The sequence below is a fragment of the Chelonoidis abingdonii genome, chromosome 23 (assembly GCF_003597395.2).
Source record: "Chelonoidis abingdonii isolate Lonesome George chromosome 23, CheloAbing_2.0, whole genome shotgun sequence".
In the NCBI taxonomy this organism is placed as follows: Eukaryota; Metazoa; Chordata; order Testudines; family Testudinidae; genus Chelonoidis; species Chelonoidis abingdonii.
The window spans coordinates 5,828,762-5,850,802 of NC_133791.1; the positions used below are offsets into that span (position 1 = coordinate 5,828,762).

The following is a 22,041-nucleotide window of genomic DNA, read 5'->3' on the forward strand; positions in this document are numbered from 1 at the left end:
CTCATTTCATTATTTGCAAGATATTCACACGCGCGCGCACATCTTACTTCTCAATCCACAACGTCTGTAAATCAGTTTCCACTGCTGGGGAAAAAAACAGCTGATGCCTGCTTAAAACACGGACATCTCCACAAATACACAGGATTTTGCTTTAAGCTTAGTATCATTTTTGGAGCTTAGCTTCTGAGACGTAAAATGATACCAAGCTTAAGCTGTAGCTCCAAGCCATTGCTGGTTTCTGCTTTGGTGGCCATCTTGGTTTTTATTGAAGATTTTCAAATAACATTTTTAATAGTCAGATAATGCAATGAGTCATTTCAGTGTTATATATAATAATAATGGGCCTAATCCTGCAGTCTTTAGGCAGGCAGAATTCCCCATTGACTTTTATCTAATCCATTTAGTGATGGACTAGACAGTAGTTTGGATGCCACTGCCTGGGCAGAACCACAAGTTCTCTACAGTGCATGTCACAGGCCATATATTCCTAGCAACTGAAAGAGATTCCTCTCTAGGTAGCAGGGACCTGCACCAGTGGAGCAGAAGGATCTGGATTTTATCCCTGCTGCCACTGTGAAGTTCTGGGTGGCCGTAGTGTGCAGCACAATGACAGCTGTGAAGTACTTAAGTGGCCACAGCTATCTTACAATGTCACTCAGAGCTGCATTATTTCACCGTGACTAATTTCTGTCCTTTGATTTGGCTGCACACTTGACCTGGCTAAACCTTACTGCAGTTGAGAAAGCTCTGTGATGTGGCAGCAGCGCTGGATTTGGAGGAACTGCTAAATAAAGTGGAAGGCCTACTGTGCTCGTTTACATGTCAATATCCAGAATGCTACTTCTAGCTCACAGTGACTTCATAGAAATGCTGGGACCTGAGCCATGGGAACACTGCAGCACTGGTGTGTGTGGGAGTGTGCACGGAATTCTCTTATCCCCCTAGTATCTAATTCTATGTAGTTTTGCGAAGGAAAAAAAAAAAAAAAGTCTGGCTCTGAAATGCAAGGGGAGGGGGGTTATTAAAGCATGATCAGGCTATGCTCAGTTCAATGACCCACAGAAAGTGTTATGGGGCAGAGGGACAGGATCCCCACACTGTTCTACTGGAGACTGTCCACCAATCAAAAAAGATTAAAAGCCCTCTTTTGAGGCTTTAGTAGCTCAGACACTTTGGAGACATGTTGGCATGCAGAAAGCAGACAGACAGCACACCAGGATGGGGCAAGGGCAACAGCCATGGAGCAGGAGAGATGGGGATGGCAATACAGGCCTGGCCTATACTGGCCAGAGGAGAGCATGGAGGTCTCGACTGAAGTAGTGTGTCCAGTTCTGGGCGCCCCCACTTCAGGAAAGATGTGGACAAACTGGAGAGGAAAAAAATCAGAGGAGAGCAACAAATATGATTAAAGGTCTAGAAAACGCGACCTATGTGGAAAGATGAAAAAAATGGGTTTTATTTATTCTGGAGAAGAGAAGACTGAGGGGGAACATGATAACAGACTCCAAGTACATAAAAAGCTGATATAAAAAGGAGGGTAATAAATTGTTCTTCTTAGCCACTAAAGACAGAACAAGAAGCAATGGGCTTAAATTGCAGCAAGGGAGATTAAGGTTGGACATTAGGAAAAATTTCCTAAAGTATTGGGACAAATTACCTAGGGAAGTTGTGAAATCTCTGTCACTGGACATTTGTAAGAACAGGTTAGACAAACATCTGCCAGGGATGGTCTAGATAATACTTAGTGCTGCCTCTGTAGAGGGCACTGGACAAGAAAGCCTATCGAGATCCCTTCCAGTCCGATGTTTCTATGATTCTATGCAACTATACCAAAAGAAACCATGGCTCTCAATTTATGGAACCCATTTTTGCAGTTCTGGAAGTTTTTAAATCTTAGTTCACACAACCCAGAACTTGCCGGCCATGGTTTGAATAGCTCCACTCCAGACACAGTGGGAGAGAAGGGAGAGAGAATATAAAGTAATAGAGGAAAGGAGAAGAGACTAGGACACACACATAAAACCAAAGGAAGCGGCAGGAGACCAGGAAAGGAGCAGGGAGAACAGAAAACAATGCCAGGAGGAAGTGGGAGAGCAGGGGCAGAGGGGGAGAAACCAGATGACAGGGAGAGACAGAAGGGGCTAGGACAAGGGCAAAGGCTGAGGGGAAACAGGAAAGAGCTCAAGAGAAGAGGAAGCTCTGGGAAGTGGTGGGAAGGTGAAGGTTAAGGGTGGAGTGTATGCGAAGAAGCTCACAGGTCAATGCAGAGGGAAAACAGACCAGAGATTAAGAAAATAAAAAGGAATAAAACTAAAAAGAAAAGGGAAGGAAAAAAAGTGACAAACTCGGAGGGACTTGCCCTGTTGTGCTGCAGAGTTCAGAGCTTCCTCAAATCTGTGGCTTTAACCCACTGTCTGTCCCCTGCATGAGGCTTTCACCTGCACTGCAGCTCTAGACCAAGCCACTCCTGGGAGGAGCAAAACCACAGACACCACACCTTGCACAATCACACAGACAGACATATAGCGCACTTCATACAGTCATGCTGACAGAGCAGCAGAGATACCTCGACCCGCAAACACCCCAGAGACTAGCAGCACACAGACCAACACATCTATCCACAGACCCATCATGAAACCGAGACAAAGTAATTCAACCAAATCACAAAAGAAGGCACACATCACACATGTATATGTACACAAATGGATGTATGACAAAACAAAGTGACACAAGCACACACACACACACACAAAAAAAAAAGCAAGGCAACACAGACACATGTGCTTCACACATTTATCCACAAACAAGCACGACACACACAGCCAGAGAGACACAGAAACATGCAGGTAGACAGTGATAAACACAACCACACAAAGCCAGAGGCAAGATCTTCCTTTCATTTCCTTGCAAGGTGACCTAAAATTTACTCCACCGTTATTTGCCTCTGGCCACAGTCTAGCAGCCCTTGAGCTAGACTGAATCTCTCCATAATTATCTGCAAACGCTACAACACAAACGACCTTAACATATGATATCCCGTTGGCTACATCTGATGGAAAAAGGCTGGGGAAAAAGGAAACGTAAGTGAACTAAGGCAATTCCAGAACTCTATCTGGTCTGCCAGGTAAGTTGTTGACAGGGTCTCTTCAAGACTGCACTGTATTTATACAGGAGCCCTGAAGCCAACTCAAAAGCCTTGAAACTTAGCCCAGTTCTGCACAGGAACTGAGATAAAATATTCCCCCTTCTCCACCCTATCCCCAGAACACACGGACATCATCCACCCCTTACAATATTGCATTTTGAAAGCCAACACCCTGGGAATTTCATCGCATAAATGCATTTTGGCAAAATGTTCCAAAGTAGCCACTGATTATTTAATATTTTTGATGCCAAACTTTTAGTGCCTTTGATTTGTCAGAGGTGCTGTGCCCCTTTCCCACGGCCTCATCTGAAGCCAGGAGTGCTCAGCGCTTTCTGAGAAAAATGTAGTCCCTTTTGGGGTGGGATCTCAAGTTGGGCTCCACCCCTAAAAAGAAAAAAAAAGTCAACAAATCAAAGCACCCCAAGTTCAGTAACCACTTTTGAAAAATGTTGCCTCTTGTGTCTAAACTTGTCATGACTCCTCCCTCCACCTAGCTCCAGTCAAGCATTCTGGATATTGCTAAAAACAGGGTAAAACTCCATAAAAATCATTGTGAGGGGAAAAAATGACACCACTTAAGGTTTGAAATTCATCAAGTGAAAGGGGTCAGCTATGGAAATGGGGTATGGAATCAACCAATATGGGACTGACCCAGGTAATACTCAAAACACATCTTTCTGGGAGTAGGAGTGGGAAGTGGGGAGAGGTGGTCTGGGCAGGATGCCACAATCATAGCAAGGTTGCTTCACCCCAAAAATCCTGCTTCCTCAGCCTCACAACCTCACCCCCTCCTGTCCCCCCCTTCCCTCCCCACACATCCGTAGACAGTCAATCCCACCATGCCATCTTAGCGCATGATTAGCAGTGGACAGACAAGCCATTAAAAACACATCCACCTCCAACCATGGCGATAATGTGGCTCATTACACCACAACGCTGCTACAATGGCTCTGACCCTCCAGCTCTGGGAAGGGGAACTGAGGAACCAGAGATAGGAGGAGTCTAGTTACTGATTTAAAAAAAAAAAAAAAAGAGAGAAAAGCTAGAGGCAAGAAGCTGAATTAACTGGGCCTCCCAAAGATAGCTGGGCTAGGTGCAGCTTTGTGTGCACAGCGCTTCATAAGTCTGGATATTTAAAAAAGGAAGTTAAAGAGAAAGAAAGAGTGTTTAAAACAAGCATTTGGGAAGTTATGAGAATCTCCCTCCCCATTCACAACAGGCTTTAAATGCTTCTCTTTGGGTTTGTCCCTAGCATTGTGCACCCTGCAACTCCAGCAACTAAAAATCCCCAATAAAATAAGACAAAACCCACCCAACAAGCCAGTGCAGTAGAACTCAAGGGAAGGAGTTAACTCGACTTTTCCTGTTTGCCTTTTCTTTTTTTTTTTGGTGTGTGTGTGGGGAGGAAAGGGGGGTGGACAGTGTGCTGCTCATCCCACAGTCAATTACACCACCGCCAGTGAGCCAGACATCCTGGTGTCTGCGAGGAAGTTCTCAGGGCCCTGTGGCATTGCTGCCCATTGATCAGGACTGGTGCCAGGGGCCACCACAGCCTGCCACCCACCCACACACTGGGGATTCAGGCTGCTCAGACTGAAAAAAAAAACCACCTAAAATAAATGTGGTTTAGCAGTCTGGATGGGCAGAGTCAACACCGCATGGCGTTTCTTAGAGGCCGCTGCAGTTGGCTCTAGACAGACTCATTCACTGGATGTATACAAAATCCAATACACAAACCCCAGTCTGGTCGTAGGATTCAGACAATGTGCACAGTCTTCTCCGTTCACACGCCAGTCGCTAATGCAGGCTACTAGTATACTGACCTATTGTCAGAAATTTTCCTATGCACCCCTGTAACCAGTCACATTTCATTCCCACCGACGCTTGGAGATCATTTCGTCTCTGTTCCCAGACCTGTTCAATTTATTAACACACACATCAGGAGGGGAGTTGTATGCATTTCTGTAAAGAACAAACTACTCTTGTTATTTGTCCTTGCCACAGCTTCCATGCTTCCCCATTCAGGCTCCGACCCCAAAGTCCTGGCCTGTCTCCTAGTGAAAGTAGGGGGGGAGCAAGGGCAGCAGGATCAGGCCCCTAGTGTACAATTCAAAGAAGACATAGAAAAGTAGAAGTATTTTAAGTAAAATCTAAAAGGCACCAAGAACAATTTAAGCCTACAAGAAAGCAAAGTGCAGTTTCTAAGAACGCTCTTCCACCCCGATTTCACAGCACGCTTAGACCGCTGTATGCCTTTGAAGGCAAAGGGGCCACCAAAGATGGTTACCGGGAGATCCCTGAAACTGTAGACGAATGTCCCCACCCTCGTCCTCAAAAATCAGGTGTCACTTACCCTGGGTGCTTTTCTCTTGTATTTGTTGCTGTAGTCAAATTTCTCCTTCATTTCATCCAAGAGCTGGCCCAGCCTTGCTTTCTCCTCTTTGCCGGTGTAATCCTGGCTGAGGAGGATATAGGACCTCCAGTTCGCCGAGTCAAAGCCCCAGTGGCAAGTCCTGTTCTCCAAGGATTTATGCGAGTGGACCACAAATTTGTGAGGCGGGTACATGAGCCTGCAGTCCAAGCACTGGATGCAGGCAGCGCTGGGGTTGGTGTACAGCTCTGGCACGAGGAGTCCCTTGCACTTCCCAAAGCACTCGTGGTACACCTTGAAGCTCTTCTCGGTGAGCTCCAGCTCGATGGTGCTGGAGAACTCCTTCTTGCAGTGGGGCGGGTAGGTGCCCCCGTAGAGCAAGGCATTGCAGAGCCTCTCGGCGTCCGTCTTGGTGATGAGCCCGCAGGAGGGGGCCGAGAAGGGCAGGATGCCCATGACTTTCAGGATCTCCAGCTGGTCGGCCGTGCACCTGGAGCAGTAGATGTGCAGCTCGTCGCACACCGAGTTGATCTGCTGCAGGGAGAAGTCCCTGAGCACGGAGTTCAGGATCTGGGGCAGGCACAGCCGCTTCTCCCCACCCACCACGAAGCAGGAGATGGTCTCCCCTTCCAGGATGGTCTCGCACCGCTCCGTGGAGCGGTCCGACGGCATGAAAAAGGGGCCCGGCATGACGGGCGGGGGCTGGATGGGGGGCAGGTGGAGGACGGGCTCCGCCGGCTCTTTGCCATTGTCCTTCTTGTACATCTCCTGCGCCCAGCGGGCGGAGAAGGCGGCCGGGCCACCCAGGGAGCTCATGGAGCTCAGATGAAACTGTTCCAAGGTCTTCTGCAGCCCGGGATGCGGCTGGAAGCTGCTTCGACTGACAGTCTCCATCTTTCAGCCCCTCACCACCCCGACCGACAACCAGAGATAAAGACAGAAAACCCCCGGGTCCGACTCCACTAAGCCCGGGGCCAACACATGAAACCACCCGGCCCGCCCTGCCTCGCCTCTGGGGTCAGCCGGCCACCACCCCCCCTGTCGCTGAGTGTCCCCGCGGGGCGCGTGTGCCCGGCTCCTTCCCTCCGGCCCGGGGGCACTTGCACCAGCGCCGAGTCTCCCCCGCTGCCCCGGCGGAGCAGAGAGTCGAGCCGCCCACCCTGGCCACCCTCCCGCCTAGCACACCGGGCCCACCCCCGCCCCCGCCGCCCCCCGACCGGCTCCGGCAGCGTCCAGAGCCCCCTAATGGCCAGCGCCGCCACCACAGGCCCCCTAACGGCTTCCGGGGCGGCCCCACGGCCCCTAACGGCCCACCCCCGCCCCCCACGCCTCCAGCACGCGCTCTCCCGGCCGCCCCCACCCCGCAGCACAAAGCAACCCCCCCGCCCCCAAACAAAACCCCAGGAAAGTCCAGCCCCGGGGGCTCAAACGCGCGCGGGCTGCGGCTCTGCGGCGGCGGCCTCCCGGCTGTCCATATCCAGCGAAGCCAAGCGGCAGGAGAGGAAGGGGAAAAAACAAAAAAAGCTTGGTCCGTGCAAGGAGAGGCAACAGAAAAAAACGTTGCAATATTCTGTTTGTCTTAAAAGCTCCCCCGGCCGCAATCTTTTGCACTTCCAAAAAAAATACTGTGGCGGAGGGGGGCTGCAGACAGAGGCGGGCTCCTCCCTCCCCCCTTTTCCGTGCGGTCCCCTGGCTGGGTCGGGAAGGTTTCCTCGGCTTTCAGTTCTTGCTTTGCTTTGCTTTGCTTTGCTCTCTCTTCTAGCGGGCTGCGGGGAGCTGCAGGCGGCGAGCGCACATCCTCCCGGCTCCTCTCCCCAGCAGCGACTGAGAGCGCCTGGGAGCGGAGCTAGTGCCGCCGCGCGCTCACTCCTCCCTCCCCGCGCGCCCGCCCGCTCCCCTCCCCTGTTTGTTGGTGTCTGCCTCAGTCACTGAATCCCAGCCAAGAATGTGACCAACTCCCCAGGCTGGGCTCTTCCAGGAACCGGGGCCGCCTCCCCCCGCGGAGCCTCTCTGCACAGACAAGCCCTGAGCAGCCGGGCTGGGGAAGAGTAAAGTGCTGGGTTCACAGACCTGCCAGCGAGGAAGTAAGGGGGCGGGAGGGCGAGGGCTTTTCTCTGTGGCTTTTGTTTCTGCTTTGTCCTGATTAGGTACTGTGTTGGAGGGTGTGTTTTTTTTTTTTTAAGTGTGTGCCTGACATAAGCACATATACACAAGGTACCTGCAACAAACACAGGGTACATGCAATTAACACACAAGTTGCAAAACATACATACACCATGTGTGTGTAATTCAAGACAAGTACACCCGTGACACAAAATATACGCACACACATGCATGCAACACCAGGATATGCACCTAACATATACATGTAACACAAATACGATCATACACAAATTTTATGCGTAACACGTCTTCAAGCATAAAACATATACATCTAATACAAGCACAAAATACAGACACTCATACATGGAATGTGCACAAAACACATGTAATGTGTAAAACAAGACACACACATATGAACAGTGCAAAACATATGCCCAATGTAAATGCATAATACAAATACACACTGTATAGATGGAACACATGCACACACTACATGGCATAGCCTGCTGTAATACAAACACAGTGGAGAACAAACAGAGAAAATAAATTTTCAGCTGAAACTGCAGGGTTATTTTAGGACAGAAAAATTAAATTTGTCCAGTCAAAAGGTAGCCTGCAATCTTTAAGGGCCATGACTAATGGAGGACCTCCCTTTCACAACTCATGCAAAAGACCGTAGAGCCACCCCGAAGGATTGCTGTACACTGACTCACAGGAAAGAGCACCCTCTACTGAATCACTAACACCACTTCCTTCAGCACCAAGATTTTCCTAACAAGTCTCCCAGGCAATCACTGACCCCATTCAGCCCTACTTAGTTTCGGAGAACCTACCGGAAGATACCCATGTGCATACACACCATTTCTGCTCGACTCTTTGGGTTTCTTGCTGTTATGAGAACAAATGAGAACTGGAAGATATTCTCCAGAGTTCAAGGCTTTTCCTACAGAAATCTGTTTTCAATAAGCAAACAATTTTGGTTGAAATGTGTCTGATTTTTCAATGAGTTACACAGCCAAAATTTCAAAATTTTTCGACACTCAAAACTCTTTTTTTTACTGTCTTTTCAACCAACTCAAGATACAAACATAAGAAACAAGTTTCAAAAACAAAAAAGAGAGAAACAAGGGATTGTTTCCCCCACCCCTCAGAAATCAACATTTTCTTTTAACTCTAATGTGCAGACAAGAAGAGGGCTGCATGACAAGTTTTATCCAGCCTAGGAACCTCAGGTAGGGACCAGAACCTTGGTGTGCCAGGTGCTGTGAAAACACAAAGCAAAGCAAAAATATGGTTCCTGCCACAGAGATCTTACAATCTAAGTATAAAACAGAACACAACACGTGGGGGGAAGGGGTAAAGAGATGAATGTTTAAATAGAAATGTTAAATTTGAAGGATCAATGCAGACACAAAAATAGGAGGAAATCTGGCCAAAATCAATCACTGTGGGAACACAATGCCCTATGGAATTCTATTTAGATACTAAGATTTTGAATTCACATCTGATTTGACAATTTTCAGGGCTCAGTCTCAGAGGTTTCAGTCACTCATCAATTTTTTTTTTTTGTTACTTTGGACCAACCGTTTTATTAATTATTATTTTAACATTTATAATTGTGGGACTGCCTACAAGTTAACCAGCTCAGAGCCAATTCAATGAGCCAATATACAAACAAATTTTAAAATTACAGCCCCTACTTTATATTGTTGTCACTGTTATTCTGGTGGTAGCAAAGTGCAGCATGTGCTCAAAAGAGGGCTCTGATCCTACAATTTGAATTAACAGGAATGGGCCCAGGAGGTCCATTCACATGTATCCAGTTGAAGCATCTGGGTTTAAAGTATGAAAAGGGAGTGCAAAGGAAGAAAGAACTTCATGTGCCCAGCAGCTGTCATATCGCTTCATGCACTACAGAAGGCAGTCCTGGTCTTTGACTAGTGCTCTTACATGCTACTGCAATACAAATACACCGCTACCCCGATACAAAGCAGTTGTGAGGAGCCAAAAATCCCTGCCACGTTATAAGTGAAATGCTTTTATATCAGGGTAGCAGTGCCAGGGCTGCAGCAGTGATTTAAAAAGCCCAGGGCTCTGGCTGCGGGGAGCTTCAGGCCCTTTAAATCGCTGGTGGAGCCCTGCTGCCACAGCCCTGGGGAAGCAGCAGCAGGGCTCGAGCTGTAATTTAAAGGGCCCGGGACTCCCCGTAGCAGCCAGAGCCCTGGACCCTCTAAAGCGCTCCTGAGCCCCGCTGCCGCAGCCCCAGGGTAGTGGCAGCAGGGCTCCAGCAGTGACTTGAAGGGCCCGGGGCTCCCTGCAGCAGCCGGAACCCCAGACCCTTTAAAGCGCTGCTGGAGCCCCGCTGCTACCACGCTATATGCAAACCCGTGTTATATTGGGCCACGTTATAGTGGGGTAGCGGTGTATTAAATAATAATAGGACTTAACAGTACTAATCAGCACCCAGGGCCCTAATGTGCTACGTACTATACATGTATGCAATTAAAAAACAGTCTGCATGCAAAAAAGCTTACAGATTACTGGCAGAATTCTGGGCTGTATTGCTAGTGATGTATAAAGGCATTGGTTAAGAATATATTATTTTAAATACAAAATTCAATGTGACATGGTTGAAACTGACTGTGTCTGTTACCTCCTGATAATAGGAAGTATGCATGAGATCCACCCTCTCACATGTTCTTTTGCTTCCAAATCGTAACGTGTTCTGTATTTGAAGAATAAAGAAAGACCCTTACCCAAGCAGAGTTTTGACCTCAAAAAGAGAGAAGTGCTAAGAACATTGCTAGTGAATTGATTTTATATGGAAGGTGCTCCAATGCTACAGTTGTGGGACACACAATAATACCCTAAAACAGAATTAATTGCATTTCTAGCTGATTTTAGATACATTAAGATCTAAGAGAAAAATCCAGACGTATTAAAAAACCAACTATAGAGTCCCTGATCCTTTTAAAGAGAAAAAAATATATGCTTAGAAGGAAACTTACTCATGAATGGACAAGCCACTTTGCTCTGGAAGCTGGTTCATTAGTGTATGTTTAAAAACAAAACAAAAACACAACAACTAGGGTTCATTTTAAGAGAGGTGGCTTCTCCCAGTCAAGAAGGTATCTGCTCCTCAGATATCCATTGGATCCTGTAAGGACCTGTTTGTGGGCAGGCTGACACTAACTGGAATTTCTAGAAGAGAGAGGACCATACAAAGGAAAGAGAGGATGGCCTAGTGGCTAAGGCACAGGGCATCTGGGTTCTATTTCTAGATCTCCCAGAGACTTCCTGTTGCCTTGGGCAAGTCATTTAATCTCTTTGTGCCTCATTTCCTCATCTGTAAAATGGGGGTAATCCCAACTCCCTGAGGGCAGGCAGGCCTGGATTAACCAGGGTGCAGTCACTGCATGTGCACAGGGCCCCTGACTACCAAGAAAAAACAAACAAACAAAAAACACTGTGGCACTGTAACCCCATATGCCAGGTCACAACATCACTTGCTCCAGTTTGGCCCGGCTGCCTCCCTGTCTTAAAGGAGGAGTGATCGAGCAGCGCAGGACTGTGAGTGCAAGGCAGGGAGAGAGTGGAGGTGCTGGACGGTGTGGGATCAGGAAGAGCTGCCCTAGCCTGGAACAGGAGCAGAGTGTTGAGCCGGGGGGCACCAATGAGTGGCCAGGAAGATTCTGGGGTGGGGATAAGTGGCTGGGGTAAATTGTTGGGGGGCTATGGAGTGAATGGGCAGTGTTGGGGTTGAGTTTGAAGTGAGTGGGATGTATGTCAGGGCTGCTGGGATAAGTGGGAGCTGACGGAGGGTTGTTGCGGTGTATGTGAGGTGGGAGGAGCACTGAGTTTTGTGGGGGGTATGGTGCAGATTGCTATCTCGTTTAGGAAAGGTGGGGAGGCCTCCCAATTTCCATAGTGCACAGGCCCCAAAATTCTTTAGTCTGGGCCTGGCCAGGGAGGCTGAGAGGTTAAAATTAATTCATGTTTGTGAGCTGCTGAGATCCTACACTACTGATGGTCACAGAAAGGCTGATAAATAAATGAAGCTGGAGTGGTCTAAGGAGCCTAAATGTGAGTTAGTTAGGCACTGATCTCCCGAAGACTTGTAATGGGGTCTGGGCACTATCGCCTTTAGACTCTTTTGACAATCCCACTTACAAGTCTCACGCAGTTAATATGAGAGGCCATTAACAAACATATATGTCCTGCTCCTGATCTCGCTCTCACAGAGCCTGCTCCCATTTAGGTCACCAAAACTAGACTGACTTTAACAGCAGCAAAATCAGGCCCTAAATCAGAATCAGTTCCACTGAGGCCAATGGAGACACACTGGTGTAAAACCAGCATCAGGGCCTGATCCAGAGCCCAGCGAAGTAATGGAAAGGCTCCCTCGGACCTCAGCGCGCTATAAACCTGGGTCAAGGTGAGATCCGAGTCATTCAGCTGAGGGGGGAAATATTGACTGCAAAGAGCAGTTGTGTGTGGAAGAAGCAGTTCCCTGGCTCCTCCCTAAAGATAAATCATGGGGTAGAAGGAAACTGAGTATGTGAACACTGTCCTCCTATGAGCTGTACGTGCAGGTGACCCTGGGCAAGTCCCTTCCTCATTCTTTGCCTCAGTTTCTCTATCCGCAAGTGTGGATAGTGACCCTGCCCTGTCTCAGAAGGAGGATTAGTTCATGAATGAGTGTAACACACTTTGAGATCCTCAGACAAGCAGCTTTGGAGAAGGGGAAAGGATTAGTATCAAATTGCTCAATGCTGTGGTTTTTCCTAACAGGTTTAGGCATTAAAAGGTTGGTGTTCGTGCTGCTCACAATACAGTAAAACTTCCATTTGTCTGTCTCCCAGAGGCTTTGCAGAGTTAATAGAAGCAAGGAGGTAATGAGGGGGAGACTGGCCTGGGGAGTAGAGAGAGCTCTCACTTTGGAGTAAGGTGACAGCAGGTTTTGAAACCTCTTGCCTCCCTGATGAAGGACTGTGAACAGGACCTGTGTTAAAAAACAAAAAAAAACCCACATCATCTCACACACACATCCCCCTGACACCAATTCAGATCTCTCATGCTTGACAGCGCTCTAGCTGGAGAAAGCAGAAATGGGAGTGGAATCTCAGAGGAAGGGCCCTAACACCACAGTGTTTTTCTTTCTCTCTCTCTCACCCCCCCGCCTTTGGCTTCAAGGCCAGCAGCGCCTGGAACACAAATGCTCTTGTAAACTTCTGAACCACGCAACCCTATGGTGGGTGGGTGTTTGCTCCCTGCCTGCCAGTTCCAATCCACCCACAGATTCCAAAGGCCCAGAAGGAAAAGCAGATTCCATTTTCCATATTTAACAGGCAATTTATTCCATCCACCACTCCACTTTTGGTTCACTTGCAAATCTGTAAGCATTTGGAGACTGGGGAGCATGTTCCTTCATCACTGCCCTAACCCCTTCCATCTCCCCAAGTGGGGAGAGGGATGTGTTTGTGCCTGAAACATTCCACACACAAACATAAAAATAAGCTCCAGTCCTCTGTGCTGCCGGATGTGCAGCTCATCAGGAAGACAGAGGTTATCAGGAAGAGGACTGCATCTTGCAACTATTTCATAAAACATCTGGGGAGAGTCAGGCTCTGGAGAGTGGGTGGAAGACAGGTGAGATCTGAAAGCACAAAGGCAAAAGGGACGTGTGAAGATGCCACTCAGAGCAGCTAAAGATCATAACATATCTTGGTTTAGACTGTAAATTCTTGGGAGGAAGGGACTGGCCTGTACAGTACATAGCCCAGTGAGGCCCTAATCCTGACTGGGGCTTTGGGGCACTACAAAAAATAAACAAGTAAAAATAAAGTGAAATGCAAGGATATGCAGTTTCCTACCCAGCCTGCCCTTTGGGAGCCTCTGCTGGAGCAGATCTTATCAGTGTTTAATCATTACTTGCATTATGTGGTAGTAGCTAGAAGTCCCAACCAAGACAGTACAGAAACTAGCACAAATTAACTGCTCTCTCAAAAGAGCTCAGCTACCCCCAGGCACCTGAAAGAAGGGGTCAGAACTTCAGGTGTGCTCAGAGCCCAACAGCTCCTGAGGTGCTCAAGGAAAGCTCATGGACGCTGAATGGGTTTGAAAAAGCTGGCCAGTTATATGACACTTTATGACACTTTAGTTCTCTAATTTGCATATTTGCAACTAATTAGCATGTGGCCATAATTTGAGCTTAGGGTCAACACGTCCTTCCCCAAGCCGTGGTAGGGCTGGACTGGATGTGGAGCAGCACAAAAGTTGCCAGCTCTGAGGTTGGGGAAGGTGGGGAGGTATCTGAGGATGTGCTGGCAGGGGTATGGGGTAGCAAGGGGGCAGTGCTCTGGTGTTTGAGGTAGCTGGAGGGCTGGATGCTGTCAGAGTAGGCGGTGGGTGCTGGTAACTGGGGTTCTAGGCTCCATCTGGGAGGCAGGGGTTGGGTTCTTTCTGTGGGACAAGATGTCAGGCAGGGGCTGGAGTCTCTCTGGAAGGCAGGGGGTTTAGGGGAGCCTGGAGCTCATATTGACTCCCCCTTCCCTTCTATCCCTGCCTGCCTGTCAGCCACTCACTGCTGCCTCCTTCTGGATTCAGCAGGGGCAGCAACCAGAAGGTGGCATACAGGCAGGGGGCTGCCTGCTTCAGCAGGACTCCACAGCAACATCTATAGGTGGCGGGAGGAACTACGGCTCCTGCCAGCAGCTCAGCCATGTGTGCAACATGGAGTCTGAGCAGCGGGCTCAGGGCTGCCCAGCACAGGAGCATCTCGCAAAATCCCCAGCCTGTGGCAGCCCTGTCCGTAAGTGCTGATGGGTGCTGAGCACTTTGGAAAGTCCAGTCTGTCGGGCCTGATCCAAAGCCCATGGAACTCAATAGAAAGACTCTGATTGACTTCCCCAGGCTTTGTATCAGGCCCATAGCAAGGGACTGTCTTTGCCCCAAAGAGTTTACACCTCGATGGGTAAAAAGCAGCAGCCCCAGTCCAGTGCTTTAACTCAGGACCATCCCGCCTTTCTGTTTTGCTTCCTTCCTTCCTGTTACTTGCTGACTCTGCCTGATGGATCTAGCAGGCCAAGGCCCTGATTCAGCAAAGAACTGAGATTAAAAGGGACTTGAGCAGATTCCATAGATGCATTGATTCCAAGGCCAGAAGGGACCATTGTGATCCTCTTGTCTGATCTCCTATATAACAGGCCACAGAGCTTCCCCCAAATAATTCCTAGAGGTGATCTTTAGAAAAGCTCCCGATCTCTATTCTAAAATCCCCAGTGACGCCTCAACCCTGGGTGCTTCAGTGCCTTGCCTAATTGGGGCCTTAGTTGTCACTGGGTATCATCAAAACAGGAAACCAACCTCCACCTAAGAGGAGAGTAATTCAGCTATGTGCATTAACTTCAACATTAAGGGTATGTCTACACTACGGGATTATTCCAATTTTACATAAACCGGTTTTGTAAAACAGATTGTATAAAGTTGAGTGCACGCAGCCACACTAAACACATTCATTCAGCGGTGTGCATCCGTGTACCAAGGCTAGCGTCGATTTCCAGAGCATTGCACTGTGGGTAGCTGTCCCATAGCTATCCCATAGTTCCCGCAGTCTCCCCCACCCATTGGAATTCTGGGTTGAGATCCCAATGCATGATGCTGCAAAAACAGTGTTGCGGGTGATTCTGGGTAAATGTCATCACTCATTCCTTCCTCCATGAAAGCAAAGGCAGACAATCATTTCAAGCCCTTTTTCCCTGGATTGCCCTGGCAGACGCCATAGCATGGCAACCATGGAGCCCATTTTGCCTTTTGTCACTGTCACAGTATGTGTCTGGATGCCGCCTGACAGAGACTGGTACTCGCAGCGCTACACAGCAGCATTCATTTGCCATTCCAAGTGTAGCAGAGATGGTTACCAGTTGTTCTGTACCGTCTGCTGTGCCACTGTAATTGGTGATGAGATGAAGGTTATCGGTCATTCTGTACCATCTGCTGCTGTCATGGATGCTCCTGGCTGCCCTTAGCTGAGGTCGGCCAGGGGTGCAAAGACAAAAATGGGAATGACTCCCTGAGTCAATCCCTCCTTTATGGTTTATCTAAAAATAGAGTCAGTCCTGCTTAGAATATGGGGCAAGTGTCTAGAGAACCAGTGTATCAGAGAACCAGAGAGCACAGCCGCTCAGTGTCAGATCCGCAGAAATGATGATCTGTATGCCAATTCATGGGCGGTGCCCCTGCAAACCCCACCCGTTGATTCCCTCTTCCCGCACCTTTCTGGGCTACCATGGCAGTGTCCCCCATTGTGTGATGAAGTAATAAAGAATGCAGGAATAAGAAACACTGACTTTTTAGTGAGATAAAATGAGGGCGAGGCAGCCTCCAGCTGCTATGATAGCCAGGCAGTACAGAATCTTTTCTTTTAGACATGAAAGGAGGGGCTCATGGAACTCAGCCCCCAGTTTGCTATGATGAGGACGGTTACCAGCCGTTCTGTACCATCTACCGGGAATGACCGGGAGTCATTTCTATTTTTACCCAGGTGCCCTGGCCGATCTCACCTGAGGCCAGCCAGGAGCACTCACGGGCTGCTGCTGCTGATGGATAGCAGTCATATTGTACCATCTGCCACCGGGGAGGGGCCGGGGAGGGGAGAGGATGCTGCATTCATTGCTGCAGCATCGCATCTACCAGCGCATGCAGTTGACATAGGGTGACATATAAAAAAGTCAAGAAACGATTTTTTTCCTGTTCTTTCACGGGGGGTGGGGGGTGGGTAATTGATTGATATAAACCCTGAAACACCCCGGACAATGTGTTTGACCCTACAGGCATTGGGAGCTCAGCCAAAAAGCAAATGCTTTTCGGAGACTGCGGGGACTGTGGGATAGCTGGAGTCCTCAATACCCCCTCCCTCCCTCCATGAGCGTCCATTTGATTCTTTGGCTTTCCGTACGCTTGTCACACAGCACTGTGCTGTGGCCTCGTCTATCATAAGCCTGGAGTTTTTTCAAATGTTTTCTCATTTCATCTTCTGTAACGGAACTGTAATAGAAGATTTGTCTCCCTATACAGCAATCAGATCCAATATTCTGTATGGGCCCATGCTGGAGCTCTTTCTGGATTTGGGACTGCATCGCCACCCATGCTGATCAGAGCTCTACACTGGCAAACAGGAAATGAAATTCAAAAGTTCGCAAGGCTTTTCCTGTTTACCTGGCCAGTGCATCCGAGTTCGGATTGCTGTCCAGAGCAGTCACCAATGGTGCAATTTGCAGCCACACTAACCCTAATCCGATATGGTAATACCGATTTCAGCGCTACTCCTCTCGTCGGGGAGGAGTACAGAAACCGGTTTAAAGAGCCCTTTAATCAATATAAAAGGCCTTGTTGTGTGTGGGTACAGCGTTAAATCGGTTTATGCGTTTAAACCGATTTCAGCAGCGTTAGTGTAACCAGGCCTAAGTCTAACTATAGAATATCAGGGTTGGAAGGGACCTCAGTCCAACCCCCTGCTCATAGCAGGACAAATCCCCAGATATTTTTTTATTACCCCACTTCCCTAAATGACCCCTCAAGGATTGAACTCACAACCCTGGGTTTAGCAGGCGATGTTCAAAAGTATCAGAAAAAACTAGTCCCTAAGAAATGCTTCATTGAACACTTGGGCCCAGTTTTCAGAGGTATTTAACTAGACTTTTGGTTTTAACACACTGATTGTTACAGACTAAAAATGTAACTTTAGCAAAAATACACTAATCCTATTTTTTCTTTAACTGCAGCCACTCTGCTGTTCTCATTTTGTCAGTAAGAACAGAGACAGTTTTTACAAATCACCAGCCAATTACTCAAAGAGCACACCTGTCATAAACAGAGAGTTAAGGGTTAATGTTTTCCTTTACCTGTAAGGGTTAACAAACCGTAAACCTGGAACACGCTGACCAGAAGACCAATCAGGAGAACAGATACTTTCAAATCTTGGTGGAGGAAGTCTTTGTTTGTGTGTTCTTTTCTTTGTCTGTTGTTCTCTCTGGGTTCTGAGAGTGACCACACGTACCTACAGGCTCTCTAATCTTCTGTTCAAATTTAGTAAGTACAAAAGGTAGAAAGGCGTTCAGTCTTTTGGATTGTTTTCTTTATTTGCAAATGTGTATCTGGCTGGTAGAATTTTAATGTGTATTTTGCTGGAGATTTTTATTTTGTATTTGCTGCGGAGGAGGCTTCTCTCTAGTGTCTATAAGCTGAAAGACCTGTAATATTCCATCTTGATTTACAGAGATTATCTTTACTCTCTCGCTCTTTTATTAAAGTTTTTCTCTTTAAAAGACCTGATTGATTCCCCTTGGTAAGGCTCCAAGGAAACTGAGTCTGTACTCACCAGGGAATTGGTGGAGAAGGAGAGAGAGAGAACGGGGGGGGGAGGTAAATTTTCTCTTTGTTTTAGATTCACAGAGCTTGAATCTGTATTGGCTCTGGGTGAGGGGGAAAGGGGAGGGGGGAAGGGACATTCCTCCCTGTTTTAAGATTCAAGGAGTTTGAATCACAGTGATCTTCCAGGGTAACCTAGGGAGGGATAGCCTAGGAGAGACACCGGTGAGGGAAAGGGTTTACTTTCCTTGTGTTAAGATCCAGGGGGTCTGGGTCTTGGGGGTCCCCAGGGAAGGTTTTGGGGGGCACCAGAGCGTATCAGGCACTCCAGGTCCTGATTGGTGGCAGGTATCAGATCTAAGCTGGTAATTAAGCTTAGAGGAATTCATGTTGGTACCCCATTTTTTTGGACTCTAAGGTTCAGATTGGGGAATTATGCCATTACAACACCTTATCTTGGACATGTACTCTCAGTCCATGGTGTACTCTGGTGACCTGCTCTGATCGCCTGCAGTTTTATTACTGCTGCACAGTGAAAGGAGTTTGTGGGAAGTGCAGCAGGAACTGCATCTGGGTTCCCCTTCGGCCATTCCTGGGGCATCTTCTAACACACACGCTGTATCAGGCAGGCTATAGGGAAAGTCAGCTGGTATTGCAGTAGGGATCAATAACCTACTGAGCTCAGAGATTAGTGAAGATTTTTGTGTATACAGCCCTCCAGCATTAAGGAAGTTAGAAAAGCAACCACACCCACATCCAAAGCTGAGTCCCCTACATTTTATTTACTTTCATGTCACTTCACTCAAACAGCTGCAGAGGCAAAACCGCATCTTTAATTTTAGTGCAATCCAGCAAACAAGTAGTGTGTACAACGCAAAAACTCCCTGAGGACAGAGTCCACCCCCAACACAGATTTAGACCCCACTTAGTTTGTGCAATTAGAACACTGAGGGGGAAGAAGATGTGTCACTTTTCCCCACTGAGGCTTACTTTTTTTGCACCTTCACTGGGCTCCACTGGTGAAACTAAGTTAATCAATTACACTAAGTGCCTCCTTCTGGTGCCCGTATGCTGGGACAATCCTATAGTGCTGTACTTCAGAACAATGCAAAGGAGAGTTTAATTTTATGTTTTAAAGGCAGCTTTAATTGAAATTTAAAACAAAAACACATGCAAGTATTTCTAGCCATATTTAGTTTTTTAAATATAATGTATTTATTTAAAGAACATAACCTAAATCTAAGGCCCTTCCAGCAAAAGAGTCAACCCCGGGTTCTAAAGTTGCACCCCTAAATTTATATCAGACATTTGAATAATGGGCTTGACTTTCAGATAGGGCAAGGGACCACAGTTTCTGCTGATTTTAAAAGGAGTGACTCCGGATTTATATCAGAGATCAGATGCTGGGCCAAAAACATGACAGTAAATGGAGGAATACAGTGAAGCTCTAAGAACTCAGTGTTTCTCTCGTCTTTGAGCCAACCTCAAGCAGCAGTGGTTGAAAGGGATTCACGATGAGATAATAAAGTATATCATCTCTCAGCTGGCCCATGCTTGCATGCCTGGCAGGGCTCAAACTGAGGGAAGATGCAGTTCCCACTTGCTAAAATACAAAATAAAGACAGTGACTAAATAAATGCAGAGAGAGGCCTGGAAGGCAGGGGAGTTCCCTCTGGTAGGCTAGTCCCGCTGGAGCCCCGCTGTGTGGTTTCAGTGAAGAAACCCAAGTTGGACAGAGCCCTTTGAGGCTGTGTACTCTGAACCACAGAGGCTGGGGAGCTGCAGAGACACAGCTCTGTAGAGTGGGAGGGAAGGTCAAGGTCAGCGAACCAGACAGAGAGGATTGCCAAGCCAGAATGAGGGCATAGGAAAAACACAACGCCCTGGGGCACCAGCCCAAGGCAGACATGTGGTAAGCAGGGGAGACCACACACAGTTCTAGGGTCACCCTCTCCTTGCCCGATTATTATTATGCAGACCCAGGGTGGAGAGGACAAAGTAGTTTTCCTCCAGCAGACTGCTCCTTCACGTGGCCTTCTCTTTCACTTCTCCTTTCTAGTTCAGTATCTGCTCAGCACTGAGACAGCAGCATGCTGTGTTGCATCTTTTGGGCTCAGCTCTGCTAGTGGTTTTGTTTTACAGGACTAGACTTGGCTTCTGCTGCTCCCAAGCAGTGTCTCATGGCATCAGAGATGGGGGAGTTGACCCCTTATGAGCATCTCATCTCCACAGTTGTCCCATCCCTCTACAGCCAATCCTGCTTCCCACCCTATCTATCTATCTATTTATCTCCATGCCTCTCACCTTGTTGTGGATGCACACAAGCTAATGTAGCACAATGGTCAGTGTGCATCATACATCCCCCTCTGTGCTAAATACACAGAGGAGACAAGTCTATTACAGCCCCCACTGCAGAGACCCATGCTTTAGTTCAGCAGCTCATGCTTTTAGTCTGGAGATCCCCAGTTCAATCACCCGTGTGTCAGCCAACATGTGGCAAACACTTAAGCCAAGGCTTGCAGTGGTTCCTACTTCTGTTGGATCTGGATGCTGGGGATGAGCTTCCTCCATCCAGGGGGAGTAGGTAACCCACTAGCCAGTGTGTGTTATAGACCCCTGCTCTGCACGTGTTATAGACCCCTGCTCTGCACATGATCCACAGGACCTAGTTCTTAAGCTCAGGTTGTAGAGATTCGTGCTTTCTGCTTTAGAGGGCCCCAGCGGTAATCAGCAGCCTGTTCAAAAGCTAAGGCTGAGATTTGTAAACTGCCTGTGGGAACTGGATGCCCAAACCCCATTAATTGTAATAGAAACTGGGCATCTTTTAAAGCCTCAGGTCTAAATCTTTACAGACTCTGCCACCGTTGGCCCTTTTGCTAACAGGCATGTGTGGGTGCCTAGCAGAGCTATGCTATCCCTTCACTCTCACTCCTGATTTTAGCATTTACAGGGCAAGAGTCCATCAGAGGTGGTGGGGGAGCCTCCCTGTAATGGGTGGTGCTTCAGAGCTCCCCACCCTTGCAGGAGTCTTTTCCAGGTGGCTAGTATGCTGCCCAGGGGCCTCCCCCACCCCACCATACTCTGTCCGTACACGCTCCAGTAGATGCCACCGCACACCTCATTAAAAAGCCAGGCGTGCCTGCCATTGCCAATTTAAAAAAAAAAAGTTAATTTACTGGGAGAACTCCGAGGAAGGCATACAAGCTGGATTCCCCAGGATTCCCAAGGAAGCCAGCAAAACAGCTCTGCTAGGTTGTCAGGACAGCAAAGACCTTAGGATTTTTACTTTTATACAGCAACTTTCATCCCCAAGCCCGTACGTAAACCACCCCCGGGGAGCAGCTAGTGGCCAAGGCACTGCACTGGGGAGGAGGCTAAGGACTGCCAGCTAAAGTCCTGCTCATATAAAAGGTCTTGGGTCTGTTCCTCCTATCCACATATAATGCAGCAGAGCAGCTCCCAGGCTGCCACTCACTGTCAACACCCCAGCGGAGAGAAACTGAATCGTATGATGCACCAGAGACTCAAACCAAGGCTTCCATGCAAGTTGGGCATTTGAAACCTGAAGATTCAGGCTACTAAGGTCTCCCCTTTGGGTCAAAGTCTGCAGCCAGCTGTTCCACATTAAAGTGACTGCTAAAGAGGGGTGTCTCAATCCTGCAGCCTGAGGAGTTAGTGGAGTTCTCTTGTTGGCTTCAGTGGGAACAGGACTGGACCCTTTGCCTCCCTGGCTCACTCAATTTTGGGCTTCACCAGAACATGGGCTTCCCATTGTTCAAAGTCACCACACCATAGGGACTAAGCAAGCAGTCCTTCCACATGCTGCTGGCTTTAGCAACACCACCCCAGAAAAAAGGATCTACAAGGCTGGGCCCCAAAGCTGGCATATTTTGACCCGCAGAAACATATGCTTAGTGGAAATATTTTCTCCCATTCATTTCACATACAGGCCATGCACAAACTGGGGACCAAACCCTGCCTTCCACGCAAACACATTAGAGATCCCTCCGTCCTTCTCCCAGTGGACTGTCCCTTTTATGCTAATTTCTTACTT

General features: G+C 48.1%; 1 protein-coding gene across 2 annotated transcripts in view; it reads right to left on the minus strand.

Annotated features, from left to right (window-relative positions):
• Nucleotides 1-6,619, minus strand: part of SKI (SKI proto-oncogene) — a 153,324-nt gene extending 146,705 nt beyond the window's left edge. Inside the window, exon 1 of one of the 2 annotated variants that reach the window (XM_032783557.2) lies at nucleotides 5,499-6,619. In XM_032783557.2, the coding sequence (XP_032639448.1) occupies nucleotides 5,499-6,410 (912 nt within the window). In that variant the 5' untranslated portion in view covers nucleotides 6,411-6,619. The remainder of the gene's footprint in view (nucleotides 1-5,498) is intronic. The other variant, XM_032783558.2, reaches the window with a different exon arrangement.
• Nucleotides 6,620-22,041: the final 15,422 nt, after the last annotated feature.